General features: G+C 38.9%; 1 protein-coding gene across 1 annotated transcript in view; it reads right to left on the reverse strand.

Annotated features, from left to right (window-relative positions):
- Positions 1-245: 245 nt before the first annotated feature.
- Positions 246-25,562, reverse strand: part of vmp1 (vacuole membrane protein 1) — a 182,757-nt gene continuing 157,440 nt past the window's right edge. The window contains exons 9-12 of the mRNA XM_072243335.1: positions 25,054-25,170; positions 18,306-18,367; positions 5,071-5,173; positions 246-1,918 (exon numbers count right to left, since the gene is read on the reverse strand). Coding sequence (XP_072099436.1) covers positions 1,775-1,918; positions 5,071-5,173; positions 18,306-18,367; positions 25,054-25,170 — 426 coding nt within the window. The 3' untranslated portion in view covers positions 246-1,774. The remainder of the gene's footprint in view (positions 1,919-5,070; positions 5,174-18,305; positions 18,368-25,053; positions 25,171-25,562) is intronic.

Genomic DNA, 25,562 nt, shown 5'->3' on the forward strand with positions numbered 1-25,562 from the left:
AGGAGATTTTGAACAGACACAAAGTACAGATCCAGAACCTGTGGGTCAAAATGCTGTGGTTAGCCACCTGTTTTATCAAAGAATGAACTAACTTCAAACTTTCTGTGCTGAAGCATTTTCAGACCACTGCTGGATGGCAGTACTGAGGAAGAGCTGGATTAGAAACCTGCCTAGATTGCAGCACTGTAACCATAGTAATTTAAGTATTGAAATTCACACACTTCAATAAAAATCTTAGAACGATATCACCATAACTCCAATTTTATTCCAGTTAGAAAATGCAGTAGTTAAAACAGAACCAGAGTTTCTTCAGCTTAAACAGCTCTGAAAGAGAAGCTTCTGAAGGACCTCGTTCATGCAACATATCTCGCATAGGAATAATTTAAAATGTACACTATGATCAAGTCAAACATCTGTTATTTTGCCTTTTTTACGAGTAGTCCTATATGAATTAATCAGTGAAGTTACTGAATTTGTATTTGATTGGCACATGTAGTTTGAGATTCTGGTTTTTATTTATACATGTTAATGACATTCCTCAGTAATTGGACAGAATCAAACTAAGATCTAGTGTGCGGAATGACAATGTAGTTTTATAAAGTCAGGTTAGGTCTTTCTGGTAAAATTTACATTGCTTTCTGTACAGTTTGAATGGACTGGTTTTACAGCATTTCTTTCACTATCAGAGTTTAAAACACAAGTAAAGGTGAGCAATACAATTCTAAAAGTTTGATGCTGCTTCGGGCACAAGACAACATTGCTCAGATGGGAGATAAATAAAATTCAAAGATTGCGATTATAAATACCTATAAACTTTTTCAAATTCACATATACTTACTTTCTATAGCTATTCTCTAACAGAAAAAGGTGAAATAAAGTGATAAAAAAAATGAATGCCTCGGTTTTTATCCTAGCAGATGACTGTGTGACTGGAAGTCTCACCTCTAAGCGTTGAGAAATGCAACAATGATGGGTCTGTCAGTTCACTGCAACTTGCGGCGTCAGACCACAGTTCAGTTACTGGTGTGTAGGCAGCATGAAGTTTCAGCACCAAAGAAGAACGTTGTTGGCAAGGGGACACATTTGTGGAGGACAGCGATACTACAGAAGATGATGCAATAGAAAGGAGGAAATAATGCAAGTCCCCAATTAACTTAGTAAGCTCTGAAAGGGTTTGAGTGTGTGTTTCAACACAGCCTTAAGGGGCTGGTATTAAAACAGTGTCACAGCTCTGTGTTTACAGAACCATTACCAACCATTGTGCGAAATACAGCCAACTTTTGATGGTTAAAAAGGAATTGTGGGAATATACTTGTACTCAAGACAATGCAATGTTATTTTTTTGAGCTGCTATGGCTTTTGCAAACCATGCCCAGCCCTCATGTATTCACTACCATGCCCAAAGTAATTGGGAGACAATCAAAATCATTTCTATCATTTGGACTCCATGCCTAATTATTTACATCTATCCTACAACTTCCTTTATGCCATTCAATCCTAACAAGGCCTCCACTGAAGCCAAAAATTCTTAAGAAAAATTAAAATGAAGAAAATAAATGAGCAAGAATCCACAAAAGTAGATTCCATTCTGGAATACTTATGATAAGCATGAAATAATTCTTTCAGAACTTGCAACTGCATACATTTATAACATACCCCTTCTGCCTCCTCAAAGTAATTCCAGTTGATGGAATCAAGCAGCAGCAGATGGCTTTAGGAATCACTTTCTAATCTGGGCCTTGTACAGTCCCTTTCTCAAAAAATATTACTTATTTCATTTCATTTTCTCTTCAGTGTATTTCTGTGACTGGATCCGCTTGGCGTAGCTCTGGGCCATAGAATTAATGATGGACAGAATGAAGTAGCACACCATGACAATGACTATTTTTTCAAAGAGCCATGACAGCCAGTTTTCACTCTGTGAGAGATTGGGTTGGGGGGGGGGAATAAAGGAAATAATACGAGTATTAATACAATTCAACGTCAATAGCAGACTTTTTGGCAACTTTTGTTAGGGTTAAGGCAGTTTTCTTTGTTATAAAATAATCACAAAATCCAAAATTTAAACAATTTTTTAACCTTCAAATACTGATTTATCAGTGTTAGGAGAACAGAGCAATAGAGTTTCTCTCACAAGCAATGCAAAAGCTGAAATTAATCTAACAAAACTATTTTAAATTCCAGATAGCTCCACATATCAAAAAGGTATCATTTAAAATTTTAATCAATAGGATACTTTAACAAAGCAGATAAACAGCATAAAATATTAAAATACCAGCTACAGACATAGTACATTGTGCAAATCAAGTGCATCAGTGCAGAAAGAATGCACGAGAATTACTGCCTTAAATGACGAGCTGCACTAGTTCTCAGTGTAGCATCTCTACACATTTCCAATATCCCAAATTAATTATGTGGTGTACTTTGGATAATATTTTCTGCACTCATTTATATAAAATGAGCAACTTATACTTCCCAATGGAAGTTGGTTTAATAAAAGATCTTTAAAATTGAGCATTTCATTGCAAAGTAGCTAATTTGAGACAATTTATTGTATATGATTTCAAGTAACTGGTCACACATATTAGTCTTAGATGAACAGTCAAAAGGCCAATGCAGTTGCAGGAATCTAGATCATGATTACTTTTCTGGACTGAGGCCATTAGATGTGAGTAGATTAAACCTGGTAACATGTCAGTTCAGTGGGGATTCCCATTCAGGAAGGAACGGGTGGGGATTTAGTTCACCAACTCCTCTTTCATAAGTGTACATAACAAATTTTGATGGTCAATCCAGCTGGTATTAGCCCTGAGACAGCAGCACCATTTGGAGATCTGAAAAGCCAATGAAGGCCAGAATAGATTTTGAATCAAAAGAGGAGAGAATCTTCAGCATCTTGCTTCGACTGACACACTGTCTTTTACAAGCAACCAGTTTATATTAATCTGGTACCAGGATCAATACTGTGATTCAATGTGTGTCATGATTAAAAGACTGATTTAGATATTTTTGACCTACGTAAAAATAAATGCAAGTTTTATTTATTTTATTTAGAGATGGTAGTGTAGCGGTTAGCGTAACACTGTAACAGCTCAGGATGTTGGGAGTTTAGTGTTCAATCCCAGGGTCCTTTGTAAGGAGTCTTTGTAGGCCCTTTCCATGGAATACGTGGCTTTTCCTCGGGTACTCCAGTTCCTCACAAGACCTAAAGGTAGGTTAACTGGTCATTGTAAATTGTCCCATGATTAGGATAGGGTGAAATCAGGGTTGTTAGGGGTCACTGAGGTGGCGTAGCCCGAAGGGCTGGAGGGCCTACTCTGCACTGTAATTCGAAATCTCTAAATACAGCACAGAACAGGCCCTTCTGGCCACCCAGCACCCAGCAACCCACTGATCTAACCCTAGCTTAATCACGGGAAAACCAGACCAACACACACAAAATGCTGGAGGAGCTCAGCAGGTCAGGCAGCGTCTATGGAAAAGAGTAAACCGACGATTCAGGCCAAGACTCTTCATCAGATTTTCTCGTGTTTGTAACCTAATAACCAGTACATCTTTGAACTGTGGGAGAAAACCAGAGGACCTGGAGTAAACCCATGTGCATATGGGAAAGAACATACAAACTTGCTTACAAAGGACACTGGAATTGAACTCCAAACTCCAACACCCCGAGATGTAACAGCATCACACTAATCGCTATGCTACTGTGGCGCCCCACAAATTCTGTAGGATACCAGCAGGAACTTGGCTGAATTGCCTTTAAATATGAAATTAAACATTTGTGCATTTTAAAATAGCTCACCAAAGACTGAAAACAATTTCAAAAGGGAGGGAAAAGTATAAATTCTATATCCATTTCCCACCCCTCTACAAATATATTGAATCTATTTGGGATTTCAGAGACGGTGAATGGGAGAACATTAGCATTACTTCACTTTTTTTTCCACTGAGATCTCCAATGTTTCAAATTTTTGCAGACTATATAGCAAGGAAATCATTATACACTGAAAGATTAACAATCAAAGACAATAGCCAAGATGAAGTAAAGCTGTAATCTCCCAAAAACGTGCCAAATCTTTATCAATCAAAATAAGGACTTACATTTTTAGATCAAAAATTAATTGATGTAGTCAACAGAATATTTGCACAATGTTTAAATATATTGGGCAATCAGTGGCAGCATGATATACAATAGCTGTCCATGTGAGGAAGTAATTTAAAAAAAAAATGTTGCACAACTTGGGTTTGGCAAGTATTACACGTCATCACAACCACACAGCAGGAACTAAGTTATTTTATGGAGGGGGGCTGAGAGTTTGGTGAGAAAGGCAACTTGAATATCTTTCTAGAAACACTATTATGGGAGGACAATTATTGAATTTATATGAATTAATAGGGATTTTCAAAATACTGGATTACAAAGATCAGAACACTTTACATTTCAAACATTAAAACACAGTTGCCTTCAGGCAAAGAAGATCCTTCGGAAAATCTAAATTAGCTGATAACAGAATTAAAATCCAAAAGTAAAAAGTAAATTGAGTTCAGAAACTTAACACTTCTAATTTTTAAACAAAATAGACCAATTTTAAGATTAGAATATCTTTGAATGCTAGATATTCCTAAGTCAGATCCTGCATCAATTCCATGTCAATTCAATAAGGCATGAAGATTTTGTCATTTAAAATATTACTTACAGTCAATATTTAAAATAAAACAATGAATAATCAGTTCAAAGTGCTGCTCTGGTCATCAGTGCCAGTTTTTTGGGACATTAAAAACTTCAGGTGATTCACTTAGCTAAAAGAGCTTATTTTCTAAGAGGCATGAGGACTACATTCTTTGACTTTCCTATCCTTGGGGGCTCAATGTCCAATTTTACTGATGGATCTTTGGCCAACTTGTGGCCTCCTGTTTCTGAAACAGAGTTATAACCTAATTAACGTGGATTTAGTTCTCAAATCCATGTACACCAAAGTGTTGAGTGAAAGAAAGACGTACATAGATCAATAAACATTTTAACACCAAAGTCACAAAATTAATGATATCCAACATTAGTGATATCCTTACCGCTTCTATTTTGTCTCCAGACTTGTGATGAAGCTTGTGTTTCTGGGCCTCCAGGTATTCTCGGAAGGGTTTCTGAAGTGAAGGGCCTAACCTTGGAATTGCCCTGTGTGGGCAAAATCCATAATCAAGAGAGGAAAAAGATTTAAAAAACGTTAATTTTACTCACCTGTTAAAGTGCCACATTATTGAAAAATAATTTAGCAAGCAGTTAAGAATTTGCACGTTTGGCATCATCATTCATTATAATTAATATGGGAGCAGAAGGAGGAACTCAAGTTGTGTACTGGCAGACTACAGTATCTCAAGTAAATGATTTCCACAAGCCTGGCCCCATATATCACTGTCAGTTCCTGTAAAAACTAGTTTAAACTGATCAATAAGGAAGTGAGTCGGCAGTGTGTCATTGCCAGCTAAGAATGAAACTACACTCCCACTTCATGTATGACTCGTCCCTAAAGCTCCTGTAAGGATGGCCACTTCCGAATTTTGCAGTCCTTATAAGGAAATACAGCATTTCTTGGCTGTTAAGAATCTACTGAAAATTTTCATAATAGTCCTTCCTCTATTTTTATGCACACACATGTGCGCACGCGCGCGCGCACACACACACTCAACCCCACCCTCAACCACGACTGAACAGTTGGTGATTAACCAAAGAACAAACAAGGTACAATAGATCTTTTAATAAGGTAACTTCATATTTATTCCCTCCCATAACACAATATACTCTTATTGAAATGAAAGGGTGTGTACCCATAACCCATACACAGAAACTCCTGACTCATGCGATGATACGATACTTTATATATTTTTGAACAACTTGTTCTCACAGTGCAGAAATTACTAACAATGAAAAGCATAAAACTGTTGAGGGTGTAACAATGGAAAAATTTAAGTGTTGAATTGATGATGAAGATCCCACATTTGTATAAGTGTATGTTTTCTAGTCGCAATTCTAAGCCCACAAGGTTGCACTTTTAATGAGCAACTTCCACAAAGGACACAATTTAAAATAATACTGTTAAAAAAATCCATTTTGATATAAAAGGATATGAACAAATTTATACTTTACCATAGACCATAAGATCATAAGGGATAGGAGCAGAATTAGGCCATTTGCTCTATTAAGTCTGCTCCACCATTTCATCATGGTCGATCCAATTTTCCTCTCAATTTCAATCTCTTGCCTTCTCGTCGTATCCCTTCATGCCCTGACCAATCAAAACTCTACTAACCTCCGCCTCTGATATACATAAAGACTTGGCCTCTACAGCTGCCTACAGCAATGAATTCCACAGATTCACCACTCTCTGGCTAAAGAAATTCCTCCTTATCTCCGTTCTAAAAGGACACCACCCCCCACCTAATCTGAGGCTATGTTCCCTGGTCTTAGACTCCCACCACAGGAAACATTTACAAGCAATTTCAGCAGAATTGTTAAAAAAGGTGCTAATCGGAGAAATAGACCTAACAGATATCTCTGCTTTATGCAAGTTGATTAATCATTGCTTCATTAAAATGGAATTATTCAGCAAATAAAGTTCTTTAAGAGCTCTTGTAACTATCTCTAAACTGTATTAAAATAAAGATTTCAGGGTCCTATTTTCATTTCTGTACTTTTCAACTTAAATGTGTAAAGGATGCTAAGAGATAAAGAACAGAGTTAGATTGAGCACTCACAATGTGTAAAATGCCCTATCTCCATATTGAATAGAATCCCTTCTACACACCCCACACGCACTGCCCCAGGGACATGACTAATGAAGAAAGGAATAAGATATTTCAATACATAATACCTCTGGCAATTAATAAAATGTTAACTTATTCACTTTATTGACTTCTTCCTCAAACGTTTCCATACATAATTTGATATGTAAATGAATTCATACACAAGTCAAAAAAAATTGATTTTCAAGCTTTGGCAAATTTTACCAGATCGAATTTAGTATTATGCATGTGTGAAAACAACTATAGCTGTTTATTGATGAACAATGCAAATCCATGGTCACCTTGGCATACTAGTTAACAAGTTTCACATCACATGCCAGTGACAATAAACCTGATTCTGATTCTAGTGATAGAAACAACATGATTTCTTCCTTTTCCTGGTAGAATTAACAATGCGTGGCATCCCAGCTATTGATCAGACTGCAAATGCAATACAAGACTTAAACCACTGCAGAAGATGCACAAACCCTTAGGATGACCAGCAGTTAACATTCAATGCAAAATTCCCAAATGCAATGCATTTTACAATTCAATGCAAGAGTCTTAAAAGTTATCTACAAAGACATTGATCTAAACAGCATATTGATGGAAGAAAAATGGAGAGTTATGAGCTTTACAGAAGGAGGGGGTGGTTTGATATTCAAGTAGGTTTATTTATCTTGGAACAAGATTGTGGGCTGTAGGGCCTGTATGTTCTATAGACATAATGCCACACATTAGTGGCTAGTGTATTATTCATACCATCTTTTACAACAATCAGTATATGCATTTCTGAAAAAGGAATGAAAATTCAGAGGTGGAACAATATCATACCACAGATTTTAATTGATTTCAAAAATCAGATGTCACTAAATGAAATTCTGTGTTTTAGAAAGACTCTAATGTCATTAAGTTCAGGACACTGAAAAATAACAGAGACTGAAACCAAATGGCATATCCAGATTCTCAGGTAGCCTTTGAAAAAGTGTGCTTAATTGGGAGAGAGACTGTTGCCAAACAGTATTAGTCATGTGCAATTATGTGATCATTAGACACTACACTGCACTTAGAGCGAACAGTTTTTAAACGGTTAGTTGTTTGTGCTTGTGCTCAAAAACCAGTGATATTTGTCACTGATAGATGATAAATGGTGAGAAATAAGCAAGACAATTCAGAACTGTTTTGTTCACTGCAGTTTCAGGAATTCAGGCTTAGTGATGGAAGAAACCGCTGGGTTTTGATCTTTCCACTACTTCAGCATGTTAGGAACCGTAAAGAATTTCAAGGTACTGACAATCACCTTGAATATTACAATGAATATGAAGATTTGGAGGATGCAATTGTGGAAAGCATTGTATGAAGGCAGCCCATTATTTGCACTAGGTGTCTGCACTGATTTTGTTCACATTTTCCACTGTCATCCAAAGGTAGAATGTTCCTATGAAACGGTTCGTAAGCCGGAATGTCGTAAAGTGAAGAAGCAATTACCATTTATTTATATGGGAAAAATTTGTGAGCATTCGCAGACCCAAAAATAACCTACCAAATCATGCCAAATAACACACAAAACCTAAAATAACAGTAACATATAGTAAAAGCAGGAATGATATGATAAATACACAGCCTATATAAAGCAGAAATACTTCTCTACAATCATTGCTGCACTGTTCTCCGGAGCGAAAATCTCACGCAAGCGCTCTCGGTAGAAACACGGCGCAAGCACTCTCGGCAAAAAATCTCACACAAGCGCTCTCAGCAGAAACACTGTCTCCAGTAACCTTTAAGCTATGAAGCTGCCAAATCATACCAAATAACGCATAAAAACACACAGCCTATATAAGTAGAAATAATGTATGTACAGTGTAGTATCACTTACCGGAATTGGGAAGCCAGCGCCGAGCACACTGATGATGGTGTGTTAGGCTGAGTTGTCGGAGATTGGGGTGGTGCAGTGGCCCCCACCCTCCAGGCAGCGAACTAATACCGATCCACAAAGAATACAGCGGTAGCCGGGACGCACCCAGCACATCTTTAAGAAAAAAGCCAAAACAAACAAGCTAATTAATTAGGTGCCACTCGGCACGTAAATATCGGCCCAGATCAGAGCCGATTGCCAATTGCATCGCCTCTGATCTGGGCCGACATTTACGCGCCGGGCGGTACTAAATTAATTAGCTTGTTTATTTCAGCTTTTTTCTTAAAGATGTGCTGGGTGCATCCTGGCTACCGCTACATTCTCCATGGCAATGTATTGGTCCACGGCCCAGGGGTTGGGGTGGTGGGACACTGGGGTGTCATCTCATCGTTGTCTGTTTCCATCAGGGAGGCAGGTCATCTTCTTCCATGTCTGCCTGCCTCAATGTCGAAGGTCGAGGTTCGTCGTCTGTTGTGGCTGATGTGGAAGGCTTGCTTGACTGCTTAGTTAGCCTCGTGCATTTTTCTATCATACAGTTCTTTGTAAGCACTCAAACCATCTTGCAAATATGCCCTAAACCAATGTACCCTTTCAAAATTAAAGTCGTACTTTATCATTGCAGCAAAAATCTCACGCAGTTGCCTCACGTTCAGTTCCTGGACAACTTCGCTTTCAGTCCATTTGCTACTGCATTCGGTTTCGATCGTTATCCTTTCCTCTTCCAATCGCAACCTTACGAGCTCTTTTAGGCTTTTCCGATACCTTAGAACTCATCTTGCAAACGGATGCTCACAGGTACGTGTTTAAGCAATGCCGGCTAGAATGCCGTTCCGGGGGAGGAGCGGCCGCTCAGGATGCATGCTGCTTTTTATTGCGCGCTGCTTTTTTCGCACGCTGCCTTTTCTTGTAACAGTGAGAACACCTTCTGTTAGCGAAAACAGGTAACTAATGTAGGTCTTTCATAACAGTGAGGTTTCGTAAAGCCAACGTTCGAAAAGCAGGGGACACATGTATTTATTTATTGAGATACAGCACAGAATAGAACTTTCTGGCCCTTTGAATCACACCGACCAGCAACACTAGTCTAATAACAGGGTAATTTACGATGACCAATTAACTTTCAAACTGGTATGTCTTTGGACTATGGGAAGAAATTGAAGCACCTGGAAAAAAAAACTATGCATTCCACAGTGAGGATGCATAAACTCATTGCCGATGACGTTAGAATTGAACTCTGACACCCAGAGCTGTAATAGCATCGCGCTAACCGCTACACCACTGTGGCACCCATTTAGTCAATCAAAAGGCAGTGTACACTGGATGAATTCCTCTGTCGATAACTTTTAGGAACTAATACACAGCTTTATATTACTGTAGTAGGATTGGTAGTGTTCTAATTTGTTCTGTATTTCATTTAAATACAAATTTGGTACTTAGCTGAAATTAGGTTGTCTTTTTTTAATATACATTTTTAACTATTTCCATGAAACCTGGTCTAATTGGGGCAGCCACTTAATTGGGCCAAAATGCACTGGTTCCGATGCGTCCCAATTATCCGGAATTCACTGTAAATTATAGGTTAATTAATATCAATGGAATTTTTTTTTAAATCTCTGGTCTGAGCAGGAAAAGATCACAACTACTTTTCAGTCTGTTTTTTTTTGGTTCTCTCGGCACTTCCTCTTGTTCTTGTAATACTTAATAAAACAATTATAAGCAAAAAGCTTTATGCCTTATTCTCGACTTCCAAAGAACCTTAGAATTGCAAAAGCATCAGGAACCAAAAGCACTTAAGAGCTATTTATATGAACATCTTAATTATTCATATATGTTTTAAGTAACAGACTTTATCACAACATGGTCTGGGCCAAAGAACACCTGCTCTCAACATTAAGGCAACACCCACTGGAAAATGGTCAAAGGAAATATAGCACAACTGATTCATATGATAATGATGATGAAGAAAGTGGATGGAGGGGTTAAATGGAGGGAGAGAAAATAATGGTTGAAATCACATCTGACCTAAGAGAGGTGGCATAGTAGCACAGCAATTTCAAGGTTCTGCTGCACACCCTCGGGACCCATGTTTGACCTTAACCTCAGGTGCCAGTAGTTCGTGTGGATTTATGGGGATTTCTCAAGTGACTGCATTTATTTCTCTTACATGCTCTGGTTTTGCTGACAACTTTAAGTTATTCATTAGATAAGTGGAAAAAAATATCAAAGCAATGTTGCTATGTATGTGTGACAGAACAAGGCAGAGGGATAAGGAAAATAAGAAGATCCTTTGGGATTAGTCTTCCTGGAACTAACATGGACCCATGGGCCTATATGTAAAGGAAAGGGGTCACAGTATCAAGAGCCAGTTATTTTAGGCTAGGATATCATTGCTGTACTTGCCCAGAGGTTCTTCAATCTGAACTAACTGTCAGAACTAGAGAGGCATTTAAGATGCTCTTGGACAGGCACATGAATGACAGGGAATGGAGGGATATGGACATTGTGTAGGCAGAAGTAATTAGTTTAGCTAGGCATTAACTAGATTAATTAGTTCAGCACAGCAGTGGTCCCCAGCATCCGGGCCACGGACCAATACCCGGCTGCAAAGCATGCAGGGATTCAGTGGTAGCCGGGACACACCCAGCACATCCTTAAGAGAAAAGCCGAAATAATGCCTCAGCACGTAATTAATTAGCTTGTTTATTTCGGCTCTTCTCTTAAAGATGTGCTGGGTGTGTCCCAGCTACCACTGCATCCCTGCATGCTTCGCGGCTCGGTAGTTGGGGACCACTGCTGTACTGTTCTATGTTCTATATTCTATCAAGAGATCAAATACTGATGAATACCTTGGATGTCTCTAATCTCCTTTCAGGGTGGTTGGGGTCCTATCGGGGTCTCAGATCTACAGTGGCACTCAAAAACTGCGGTTCTACACAGGGGCGTGTTCCCGTTCTTGAAGTTCGCTGATCAGCTTCGTTACAGTATGTCCAGATGTGGCCTGAAGTCAGGTGCCTTGGGAGCCTTGCATGGCCCCTGTGGACACAATTTCTCACTGGTGTCACAAACTGAAGCGTAGCGGGAGCCAGAACATTGACGACAGCGAAAGGTGCTGTTGGAGGGCTCTGTACAGGATCACTCTCTCTCCCTTCTTGCTCTGTAAGAAGCGATATCTGTCTCTCCCTTGTTAGAGAAAAGAGTGCCTGTGGGATATTGAAATGTTGGAGTGAACAGTTAGTTTTTGATGTACTGTAAACCATGGTTTCTCTTTCGGGGCTTTCCTGTTACTTGCAGGATGGGCTGTGGGAATACTGACACTTTATGCTAGTATAAGTGGGGGGAGGGGAGGGTTGATGCTTTTTGCTGCTGCTTGTGTGTGGGAGGGGGCAGGGGGCTTTGGAGTTCTTGCATTTTTTTCTGTCATTCATTCTTTGGGGGTTTTCTACTGTTTTGAGAATGTCTGCAGAGAGTAAGAATTGCAGGTTGTACATTGCATACATTCTCTGATATTAAATAGAACTATTGAATCTGATGTTAAACTGTATTCAGTTATCTTGCGAATGGTGAGAACACATACAGGACCTGAACAATATTAAATATTGAATTTAAGAATGGTTGATAACATTTGAAATACAATGGATCAGGCAGTTTCTACACAGTGAGCGTAGAGAAGAGTCAGGCCACCTGCCACACCTTAACCACCAAAGAACAGGACAGAAGCTGGGTATTCTACAGTGAGTAGTTCCTTTACTGATCTCTCAAATTACAAGGCAAAAATACTTGCACTTGCCTAGAGGGGTGGAGTTATCACTTTTAATAGGCTGAATGGTGAGCCTTTGATATCAAGAGCTGCAGGATGCATGGCTGACTCATGGCTATTTAAACACCACCTCTCTCCTGGGAACGTCTAGTGAAAATTCTTGAGAGAACTAAATGTTCTTGGAACCTCACAACCATGTCACCTTCATCCTGGCTCTGACAAACAATACAGTTTCTTCTCTGTTGCCACAGAGTCAGATTCCTTTAATTCTTTACTCCACCAGCGTTGCGTGAATTTTGTTCCAGGAACTTTAACCAGGGAAGGTCCTTCATCAGCACCTGCAATTAAAGCAGTCTTGCCTGTATTTCCATTATCTAGAGAACACATTTTAAAGTTGGTTATCAGATCCCGCAGGTGCAGTGGTGGAATACATCTCTAGAGGTGTAAGGCGCTCCTTCCTCCTTCCCCCTGCCAGCCTGCAGGTCACCCTAGGGCGAGCTGTAACACCTGCTTAGCCACCCGCGCCCCCCCCCCCAACCCCGATCAGGGTCACGTGAAGCAATGGGTGCATGTGGTGGACGGTTGTATGAGCAGCTGGTGCATATCACAAGTTCTGGTTATGCAACCACTGACACAGGTAGACAATCTCTGTAAAGTATCGATAATGACTGGAGTCACCCATTTTGTAAAGACACTGCCCAGAAGGGGGGGGAATGGAAAACCACTTCTGTAGAAAAATTTGCTAAGAACAATCACAGTCATGGACAGACCATGATCACCTACGTCATGACACGCCACATAATGATGATAATGATTATTATATCAGATCCCAGCTGTAATAGACTGCATCCTGGATACAACTCTGTGAGGTGCTGAACTGATGTTCGAGTTCACAAAACTGATCATTATAAGCAATTTACATAGTAAAGATTGTAATAAAATAAATTAAAATTTAAAAAAATCACAAAGTTAGGATTTTGTGTTCCATCCCTTCTAAGAGAGCTGACTGCACATTTCTTTAAATCACAAACTTGGAAATACCTCATCAATTGGATCACAAATAACCTAGGTACTTAAAGGGGCTGAAAATGTTTGTGACCTTAACTGCTTATGCTTCTAGAAGTTACATTATTGTGGATCCTCACCATATACTCAGTAATACAGACAAAAGTATACTTTGTGATAAACATCAACCATAATTGTGAAGCCCTTACCTAACAATGAGGAACAAACCTTGAAGCAAGTTCTGTCATTGTGTGGACAGCATCATTAATTTATGTAAAAGCCAACAGCTGATTAAAATATAAAACGGAGAATAAAACAAAGGGCAAAATGATGCAATGTCAGCACACTGGTATGCATTGCAAAGGGGGGACTGTGGTTAAATGATTAGTCTTGTGATAAACAGAACAAAGGAAAACCAGACCCAATTCATGCCAATAAAATGTTGATGACTAAGGATACAAGTCAGAGAGAAAGAATAAGAGATCTTTCGTGTCTGGACTTGTTGGCAGAGGAGAATGAGAATGAGAGTTTGGAAAACTGAAACACGGCAGACCAAAATAGAGACAGCTCTAAACAAAGAAGTGAAATTCTCAATCATTCAGTGTTAACTCTTATCTTTAACGTTATTGGCTCTGTGCTTTTGTTGGAAAGCTTCTCTTTTTATGTTTTTTTTAATCAATGAGGCTAGGTTTCTTTAAAACATCTAAAAATATTCAAACTTCAACTTATTCAAAATGTTGAGACTGATATCCACACACAATAATCACCATTCCATTACATTCCCGGGCTGTTCCCCAACAAAATGACTTCATTTTTGGATCAAGCCTTCATTTTGGATCATCTTATCTCAATCAACTCTTGCAGATTAAGTAAATTTATTATCCAAGTACATTTCTCTCACCATATACTATCTTGAGATTCATTTTCTTGCAGGCATTCACAGTAGAACAAAGAAATACAGTAGAATCAATGAAGAACTATACACAAAGATTGACAAACAATATGTAAAAGAAGGAAAACTGTGCAAGTATGAGAAAAAAAAGTAAGTAAATAAATAGCAAGTGCATGAGTTGTTACAGCTGCGAGTGGTAAAGAAGGCAAGCTTCCACTATCCATTGAATGTTCCCAATGTCGTGTGCCTCAAATAGCCTCTGAGAGCCAAGTCCAGCTCCTGGCCTTCATGTGTGGCGTACCTACTAAGCCTGGCGGAACTGTTTCTACTGACAGGAGAAGGGGCAAAGGCAGGTTACTGGCACCTTAAAACCAGTTGCTTTGGACAGATGGAACTTGTCAGCCACGTTTGGCAGCTCATCAAGGAGAAGGAAAACTCTGATCTCAAACCTCCACTGCCTTGCAGTTATACCAACTTATGGGGAAGGATTCAGGAGCAAACCCCAAAGCAAAAATCTGAAGCTGGAGTCCCTAAGGCAGTCCTACATTGAGTTCAATGTTGAGTGACAACTCCTGCAATGCTGCTGGAGCTAAACTGTATCGGTCTCTGCCGTTCCTTTGGGTTCATCAGATGTGTGGAGAGGGGAGCTTGCTACATGGGCAACAGCTTGCTCTCCATATCGTACTGCCTAAACTTGCAGATTGAGGCAGCTAGGACACAATATCCATGGTGAACTCTGACCAACGGAGGTCTCAGATTTAGACACGAGCTGTGGAGTCCTTGACAGTGAATCCATAAGTTGTGGAATCATTTCAGAGTTGAAGTGAGTGAAGTTATCGACACTGGTAGGGAAGCCCAATGGGTCTAGGGTATTAACTGTTCTTGAAACTAGTGTGTGAGACCTAAGGCTCCTGCAAATGGTAGTAGCAAGAAGAGAGCATGGCCAAGATAATGGGGAGATCCTTGATGGTGAATGCTGCTTTTTTGTAGCAACGCTCCTTGCAAATATGCTCAATGGTGAGGAGGGTTCTGCTGTGATTGATCTATCACTTTTTGTAGACCTTTTCGGTCAAGCTCCAACAAATTTTTGCCTGTGATGGACTGAGCTGTCTTAGCATTAGCTTTTTACTGAGAATGACACTAAAAATGCTACCTTTGAAATTACGTTGCAAAGGCAATACAGATGATTAAAGCTGTCCCATGTCACATTTTTCAACCATTGTGATTTCAGCCAGTGTCCAAATTGGATCTGCACTAAATAAGCAGTTAAAACAAGACACTGACACCAACTATTTTATAACCAGAAATGAACAATCTTTGCTTCCTTTAGTTTCTTTATTCTCCTAAAATCTTCAGAACCATAACACAACTGGTAATCCAATCTCTTTTCATGTTCTTCAGAGATCTTGTCCTGTTTTTGGCTTTTCAGGTAGGATTGTGCAACCTGTCCATGATGGACAGGTCTTGCACATGCACCGGGAAAACTAGATGGATTTAACAGCTTTAATCAACTTCCTACTTCAGGTTAGTTTTATACCATTCAACAACCATTGCCAAGTCACAGAATGTCATTTAGTCCATGAAAATTAAATTACAATTCTGAAAAAGAGAGCCTCTCAGAGTAAAGGTGCAAGATGTATTATAGGCAATCTTGAACTTCAGCTAGAAGCACATGCAAAGATGCAGTGATACATTAGCAAAGCAGACACTAGGAGCTTCAAGTTATTTTTATGGCCATCACTGATTTGAATTTAAACTGCAAAAAAGGTGCTGCATAATACCTTCCCCATTTTGAAGACCAGCAGTTTCAATGCAATTTTTTTGGACCTTTCACCCTTTTGTTCACCCTTTCAGTGGCAACTAGTTTTTCCAGACACAAAATATGCATGAATATATTCTGCAAATTTAATTTTGTTCTCTTTCTCTGATGACAAACTACTGTGGTCTCAAGTTCCATGGGCTTTTTCTTGTATCTTCCTCACGTGATTGCCAGCAACCAATGGAATCACTGGCAAGGCCAAACATGTCTTCATCCAACCACTACACAAACAATTTTCAGGGGTTCCAAACTAGAGACTGGGGAATTGAAGTGCTCTTCTGTCATTCTTAAATTACTAACCTTGCTAAAATTGTACAGACCACAGACTGGACATGCACTGAACTGGCTGATTTGGCTTAGTCTCTGACCAGGCAATACATATATCCATTGAGCTGCCAAAGTGATATTAAGATAAGAACAATAATTATGGGCTCAGTCTAATCTTTACTTTAATAGCTAATAAAAGTGAAATTTAGGATAACAAGATTATCTGTTGAGAACAATACTCTATTAATTTTTTTTAGCAGCACACATGCTCAAAAAGCCAAAGCTCAAGTGGTTTATTGATACCAAATGAACCCTCAGATATTACAGACTAGTCAGTTCCAGTGAACCCAACATACATTATTGCCAATAAAGTTAATATAGTCCTTAGAAAGTAGATCATAAATTTAGATGATAAAAGTAATTGTGCAATCATTGTTAAACAACCCAACTGCATGATTTGGAAGGGACAACAATAAATTATTTATTTTGCAATGTCAAAGCTCTAGAAAGGAATCAGAAGGCATCAGCCTCTTTGTAGATCACCAGATTTAGTATTAGCATGGGATGATTGCCCAACATTGTCCTTCAACATTCATTCTTTATATATTTTTGATAATAAGAAACCGAAGGAGGACCAAAGTTCTAAAGCTCAATATTTAACTGGTTAAATATTTCCGTCCCTCTTCCCTCCGGGAGAAGGCTCAGGAGCTTGAAGATTCATACGGCCAGATTTGACAACAGTTTCTTTCCAACTGTGATAAGACTGCTGAACGGATCCTGACCCGGATCTGGGCTGTACCCTCCAAATATCCGGACCTGCCTCTCGGTTTTTTTGCACTACCTTACTTTCCATTTTTCTATTTATGATTTATAATTTAAATTTTTAATATTTACTATCAATTTGTACTCCAGGGAGTGGGAAGCACAGAATCAAATATCACTGTGATGATTGTACGCTCTAGTACCAATTGTTTGGCGACAATAAAGTATAAAGTATAACTGCAGTTTTTAACAAAAGAAGGCATCAAGAAATTTGTTGAGAAAATAGAATGGGATTTTCCACAATCAGACAGGCATATTGGGGCTTTAATAGCTTCTACGAATAGCATCGTGTGATATCCCAGGTTGCCTCTTTAATTTCGTACTCAGCAGAAGAAAGACAATGTCCATTACATACATGCAACATCAATATCAAACCATTGCCACGGCATACAGAGCAAATCTCCCCTTGCTAGCTCACAATATACTTCAACCACAAACTCTCAGCAGCACCCATTCATCGCATTAACCTTGGAATCCAAATTAATGGTTATGTGTAGACACACACTCATTAACCCTTACAAATTTCACCGACACCCTCCTGTCCAAATTTATTTATTTGCTTAATGGAGAAAAATGTTTCAGCTCTAATGAAACTATGAAAAGGATAAGGTATGGACAAGTTGCTTTGCATTCTCTACATGGCTCCCGTTTCCATTTTTACTTAATTTAGTTGCTCTAACAAAAACTCTGCACAATTTCATGGTTAAGACCTCATCAAATAAATAAACATCTTGACGACTTTCTGTTGACCTAAAACATAAAATATATATTCAAAGGAAACTGATAGTGGGCTTTTATTGATCTAGTACAGTATATTTGATATGACTCAAGTTCCATTAAAGATTAAACTCCTGGCAGAAAGACAGTAAACTTTGCACTGAAAGCAAAGAGTAAAGTCTTTTAAATGAATCAACTAGCACTGCAGGTGGATTACGTCCCATGGAGGATGGAACGTTGTATTCATTTTGATTAACCCTTTCTTGGGAATCTCCACCCACAAAGTTTCCATTCACATAAAGCAGATGTGAAGATCAGTTGATAAATTACTCACCCTATCAAGGACACCATCTGTTCCACTATGTGCTTGCTGAACATGATAATAACAAATAATTTCTGTGGGTTTAAAACAGAAAGAACAGTTGAGAAAAAATTAATTTGGAATAGAGTAGATACACAAAGAATGAAATCACTTACATGCACAGGAAGAGATCAGCCCTTTCAATTTATTCATAAAACCAAGGATACACGAGATGTGATCCGCTGATTTCAAGGACACTTCTCTTTATAAAATAGGCATTTTCAAAACATCATGGGAAATAGTGGAGAGCAAATGTTTTACCTTTTTTAAAAAAAACTCCAGTTAACCACTTAAAATATAATTCATTTTGGTTGTCTCGTGGGCAATTGCAATTAGGTAAGATAAAGACGAAGGAAGAGGCAACGTTAATGGTGCAGTGGCTAGAGTGTGTGAAGTGCAGAAGGAATGAGAAAGGAGTTCCACAATTTCAAACTTAAGAAATAATGCATCAAACTATAAGGTAGTATGGTATGTCTCAATTTCAATACAACAAAGGAACAGGAGGAAGGTAACAGCATTTTAAGCTTACTCTTTTAAGTTTGCAAAGATACAGCATGATATCTAAAGCTTTGACAAACTTCTGTGGATGTGTGGTGGAGAGTATGTTGGTTGCATTATAGACTGGTATGAAAACACCAGCTGCCTTGAATGTAAAATGCTACAAAAAGTAGTGGATATGGCCCAGTCCATTACGGATAAAGCCCTCTCCACCATTGAGTCCATCTACATGGAGTGCTGTCACAGAAAAGTAGCATCAATCATCAAAGACCCCCGCCATCCAGGCATTGCTCACTTCTCACCGTACGGTAATAATTTGGAATGCTACAATTTATGTCACAATTTCAATCGTCACCGTGGATTCACATATTTATAACAAATCTTAAAAGTGATTGAGTGTCCAGGTAAATGATGAACCTTTTGGTAAGGTGATTGCTTCATTCATTCCCTATCAACCTCTGTACTCTCACATATGGTACAGGCACTCAGCTCCTCAGGACACTGATCCATATAGCTGTGCTTATAAGGATTACAAGCTGAAAGGATCCAAATAATGATCTCAGATATAATTACATTGTCTTGAAAAAAAAATCAGAGGACTTGTGTAGTAGCAATAAACAAAAACATGACTATGGTGGACCTTAGTGGGTAGAGGTCAATTTGTCCTTAATAATTACTTAATTTGTTTTATCAAAAACATTTGCCATATGCCTCTGTCTCATGTATACTCCCATCACATTTGTAAAATCTACACAGGAACGAAGCAGCTCAAGATGTACGTTTGTACAAGCACAGCATATGGACTAGGAAATAGACGGTAACTGAACAGGCTACAGCTGTCAGCTTAGTGGTAAGGAGGAGGAACCTGAATTTATATTGTGCCATTTATGGCATTGGGATGTCCCAAGTCATACTAAAGTAAATCAGTCAGCAATGCACATGCCAAACCCTATGATCAGCAACAAGATGGCTTTATTTTAGAGATACTTTTTCAAAGATAAATATTAGCTTGGACACCTCAAAAAAGCCCTTGTACTTTGAAATGCAGCACAGGAATTTTTATATCTACATGAGAGAAGGTATGTATGCTCATCCAAATAATAGCAACTCCAACTATTCAACACTCCATAAGTGCAGTTTAGAATGAATATAGTTTGTGGGCTGCCCAGCACAATCCTCATGGATTTGACTTGATGCATTTCACTGTATGCTTCAATATTTCGTGACAAATTAAAGCTAATCTTTAATCTTTTAACTGGGTTCTCATTGGGTTATGCAAAGCTCGCCAGTGTACGGTGAGAGTAGAGCATGTTAATATAAGTCTGTGCAAAGCAACTCTTGAAGTGAGTCATGCAGTGCCACTCACAGGTGTTACTTATCACTGAACTCGGGAACGCAACTGCACCAAACTATAGCCTGCGGCTATCAGTTTCAATTCGTGCCCCAAATTAAGTGAGACTCTCAAATGGCGCGAAGGGAGCATTGCCTGGATGGTGGGGGTCTTTGATGATTGATGCCACTTTTCTGTGGCAGCACTCCATGTAGATGGACTCAATGGTGGAGAGGGCTTTACCCATAGTGGAGGGGGCTTTACCCATAATGGACTGGGCCAATTCAACTACTTTTTGTAGGATTTTACATTCAAGGGAGCTGGTGTTTCCATACCAGGCCGTAATGCAACCAGCGTACTCTCCACAACATATCCATAGAAATTTGTCAAAGCTTTAGATATCATGCCGTATCTTTGTAAACTTCTAAGAAAGTGGAGACGCTGTTGTGCTTTCTTCATAATGGCATTTACATGCTGGGACACATCCTTTGAAATGATAGCACCAAGGAATTTAAAGTTGGTGATCCTGTCCACTTCTGATCCCCTGATGAGGACCGGCTCATGGACCTCGGGTTTCCTACTCCTGAAGTCAGTAATCAGCTCCTTGGTCTTGCTGACAGTGAGTGAGAGGTTGTTGTTATGGCACCATTCAGCTGGATTTTCAATCTCCCTCCTACCACCTTTGACTCAGTCAACAACATGGGTGTCATTAGCAAACTTAAATATGGCATTGGAGCTGGGCTTAATTTCAAGTTTCATCAGTCAGGCAAAAGTGAGTTCTGATAAATGATCAAAAACACAGAATAACACACAAAATGCTGGAAGAACTTAGGTAAGGGAGGGTCTTGGCCCGAAATGCCGACTCTTTATTCCTTTCCATAGAAGCTGCCTGTCCTGTTGAGTTCCTCCAGCATTTTGTGAGCGCTACTCAGATAAATGAACATTGCCCTGACAAGTTATTTGGTTCTCTCCCCATAAATGTTGTTTAAACAGTACGCCACGTATTTTTATTTCAGATTTACAACATTTATCGCTGCTGGTCTATTGAGCTATCAGGCCTTTCAGTACCCAGTGGAGAGAATGTGAGTCTAGAAAAAGACTTATCTATTAGACAACCATTGCAAATTTATGGACTTATAAATGTATGAGGATTACATCAGCACTTGTGACCTTCTATTCTTAGAAAAACAAAAAGGATTGTGAAATTTAAAAAGAAAGCATCTCTCTAATTTTTTTCCCCAAGCTTTTAAATCGTGCTGTTTTAATCCTGCAACATAATCTGAATCTGCTTATGATCACCCTGGGATTTCACAATCACTTTACCACACCTTTCTGCCCCCGCAATCCAATTGAGGTTAAATACCTCCTTGTAAATAAGTTTTTTTTAAGCAATTCATCTTTCAGAAAATACAATGCAACTTAGACTCACGTCAAACATACAAAACACACATTTATATCAACTAACTTTACAATAACGATTTACAAACGACAGTTGGACAGTACATTGAGAGGACGGGTTTAGAAAGACGTGGCTAAATGCAGGCAAATGAGACAAGCTTAGATAGGCATCTTCATTGGGATGGACTAGTTGGGCTAAGAATCTGTTACCGAGCCGTAGAGCTTTAAGAATTCCTCAAACATACAAGTTAGCATATGACATTTTCTACTGCGTATCTAAGATGAGCAATCTAGGAATTTTAATTGAAATAAGACAGGTAGCCATTTTGGACACCAGCAAAGAGCAAATGTCATTGGACTAATTGTTTCAGATAAAAGGCCTGATTGAGTGTGACTCTAGGAAGGAACAGAGTCCTTTGCCAAGTTTGGAGGATTAGAAGGGGTGGTGGGGGGGGGGGATAAGTCATAAATGGAATGGGAGTGAGAAGCAGTTAAGGCTGGGGAAGGAGTACAATGTTGTAAGGTGATATTGATGGGCATTTTAAGAGGTAACAGCAGACCAAGATTAAAATAATTTTTGAAATACATTTTTCCTTCCAGATGATTGATATGGAAAACTTCGATAATGCCTTCTCTTACTTTTGATAGGGATAATATGAAGTCATGCCTCATCCCAGAAGAACACAACCGAGAAATTGCTTAAGCTTTTCACTGACGATTGCTTGGAGGACTAAGCAAACATCTCTGGGTGTGTAAAACCCAGTCGGGTATATGCCCCTACACCCAATGATCTGCAAGTAGGATACAATCATGGGCCTCCCATTGGCTGACACCCCCCCTCAATAAATGCAAAACATTCGCATTCATTGGCACCTTTCACACTACACTTAGAATATTCCAAAATTTTAACACCAGTTAAGTTGGGTTTTTTTTGGAAAAAAGATAAGTGTAGTCTCTTCTCTAGTGAAGCAATGTTGACTGTATATTTGTACACAGGAAACTCCCACAATAGAACTTTGATTAGGAGATAATGTTTTTAGTGATGTTAATTGAAACAAAAATATTGGCCAGGCAGGACACCATGGAGATCTCATGCCCATAGATCATTTATATCTACATGGGTATGCAAACAGAGCCTAATTTAGTATCTCCTAGATGAGAACACGGGCTAAGTGGGAGTGGAATTGTTGTAAGCCAGCTAAACTGGCCACCAACATCTAAATGAAATTAAAATGGAAGAACACACCATCATTAGCAAGTGACTAGTCATATAGAAATATATTTTTAAAAATGAGCATTTATCCAAGATATAGAGAGCTCTAGAACTACATTCAATTTTCACAAGTGGGGATTATATAAAAGAAATTACCAAACAGAAAACTATAATGAGAAAGCTGCTTCTGGGTCTTGAGGCAGTTCAACATATGCCCAGGCCAAGATTAACTAACTCATTAGCCTGAGGAATGAGACTGGGCCTTTCAAACACAAAATACTTCGAAAGACAGATCAAACAAATCAGTAAATTATATCTTCCTTACTAAACTGAAAACAGCAACATATACAATGGATTGAGCAAGATCAATTGCGTGAGAAGTACATGGCAGTATTATAAGAGATTAGAGAAAAGGCTAGGAGAATTCAGCGTGAGCCTCAACATGTTTGCATATTTCCAAAATTGTTAAATTATACAATACTTTAACCCCTTAAATACTGAATTTCCAAAAACGTTCCTTCCTGCGAGATATCCCCTGCTGCTATGTGCATTGTAGTCTCAGCATCCTGACAACATTTAACACATATTGAAGTAGGGCAAGGTTCACCATGAAATTTTAGAACCAGACTACTTGTAACTCCAATTTACTTTGTGAAAGACAAAGAAGACTTGTTTAGATTCCATAAAGCTATTCAAATGAGGCGCTGATCTCTTAGAGGCTGAAATTATGGGCAATAACAAAATATAATAAATGAATGCCTTGTATCCAACTTCACAAAATAGAAGACTGAAAGAGAAATCCAAAAATATTGGAAACCAAGGTGGCTTGATGAGAGAAACAAAGAACGAGCACTGGAAATGGTAATGGGATTAAAAGACAACAAATCCATCAACCAGCTCTCTCCTCACAATCCCAAAAACCAACAGCAAACTGCACAAGAAAGGCAAGGTATAATATGACAGTAGACTAGCATAAAAATGGGCTAAAAGCATTAATACATAGAGATATGTAGCGAGAGAAATTAGGGCATTAATGGGCCCCTTACAGACAGAATATAATGCTTCCCTTCATTGAGGAATCTTGGTCCAGAGGGCACTGTTTCATGATATGGGTCTGAGACAAAGAGAAACTTTGTCATTCAGAGGGTGATGGACCTTTGGAGTTCACCTCCCCCAAGGCTACGTAGGTACAATGGATTTCCAAATGCAAGGGAAATCAAGGAATATAAGGATATCAGTATCATCACTATCAATTAAAATTCAATGTCTGTCGACCTCATGACTCAGACTTAGTGGTTTTTTTTTTACAGATAGCTTTGGGGACAGCACTATGGCACAGTTAGAGGTCAAGGGCAGGAGAGCTGTTCGGAGAGTCCAGGTTGGAACACTCTGCAGTTGAAGGTCAGCAACCTGGAGACTGGGTCAGGTCAACAGGCACTGCGGTGACTAGCAATCCCCAAGACAGAGGTCTGTATGTCCAGGAGTCACATGGGCCAGTGACAACACCCAACCCCTTAGGCTATGGGATCAAAAGTCCATTTGAGCCTGCAAGTCATGGCCCAAGGGGCTGTGCGGTCAAAGGTTACTGAACCTGGATGTCAGGTTAGTTGAGGCCCGAAGGTCAAACGTGTGATTGGCGAGTCCTGGGATTGAGACCCGGAAGTCAAAACAGTTGTCTGTAATTGTGTTGAGCATTGTGGGCATGCTATGCTGGCACTGGAATGTGTGGCGACACTGGCGGGCTTCCCCCAACACATCCTTGGGAGTGTTTCAATGCATTTCACTGTATGACGTACATACATGTGATAAATAAATTTGAATATGAACCTCTCCAATCCCTCCCTTTCTCTCAGCTGGTCCATTCCATTGAATACTTTGCTTTACCCATCTTTTAACAACTAGCTCCTAATTTCCTTTCCAAGTATAATCTAACAAAAGGAGGCTTGAGAATAAAATGAAAATCTTTACCCAAGATAAATCAATGAGCCAAACGGAGGTAGATAAACTAATGTAAAAAGGTTCAATGACAAGTAATTCCCAGTATTTTGTTTCAAATTTCAAAGGCATGTTTAATGACACTGTACTTTGTATTATGTCAATTTAATGCCAAGCTTAATGGCATACATAATACAAAACAAAAATCAAAAGAACATTATGCTTTGTTTTAATCATCAACAAACTGCTCAGATGAAACATCAGTGAAAAATATACAACAATCAACCCCACAGCTAGATAGCATTTTAGAATAATTACATTTAGGTGCTGCTAGGCATGATACTTGCCTGAATGTGCATCTTAATGATAGCCTTTCCAATAAGAGTTGCACCGAAAAAGGTCCAGAATGGAACGAGGAAGTGTCCACATGTTATGCCAGCCAGGTCAAAGAGGGGATTGGGAATCTACAACACATCAAGGATGACACTTAAAGAGGATAAAGGGAAGTCATACGGAGGAAACATTATACCACAGTAAAACATGAAGATACTTTAGACACGATCTACTATTAATATTGAATAAAGGTGTAGATATCATAAAGCTAATATGCATCTTGCAGACAGGTAATGATGCTTCTAACTCAATTCTCTCTTATGTAGCCACTGGCTTTATTTTTTTCTTCTGTTAAAAGTATGGGATAAACAGAGTCAGAAAGATACTGATCAGCTGTCAGATGCTGAAACTGGATTAAATTATATTCAAATGTGATACCTTTCTCCAAGTAATCTTTTTCAGCTCCCCATTATGTTTCCATTAATGAGGCTACAATTCTGTATTGAAGGGAATATTTTTATAT

This window comes from Mobula birostris, chromosome 25, assembly GCF_030028105.1.
Source record: "Mobula birostris isolate sMobBir1 chromosome 25, sMobBir1.hap1, whole genome shotgun sequence".
Classification (NCBI taxonomy): Eukaryota; Metazoa; Chordata; class Chondrichthyes; order Myliobatiformes; family Myliobatidae; genus Mobula; species Mobula birostris.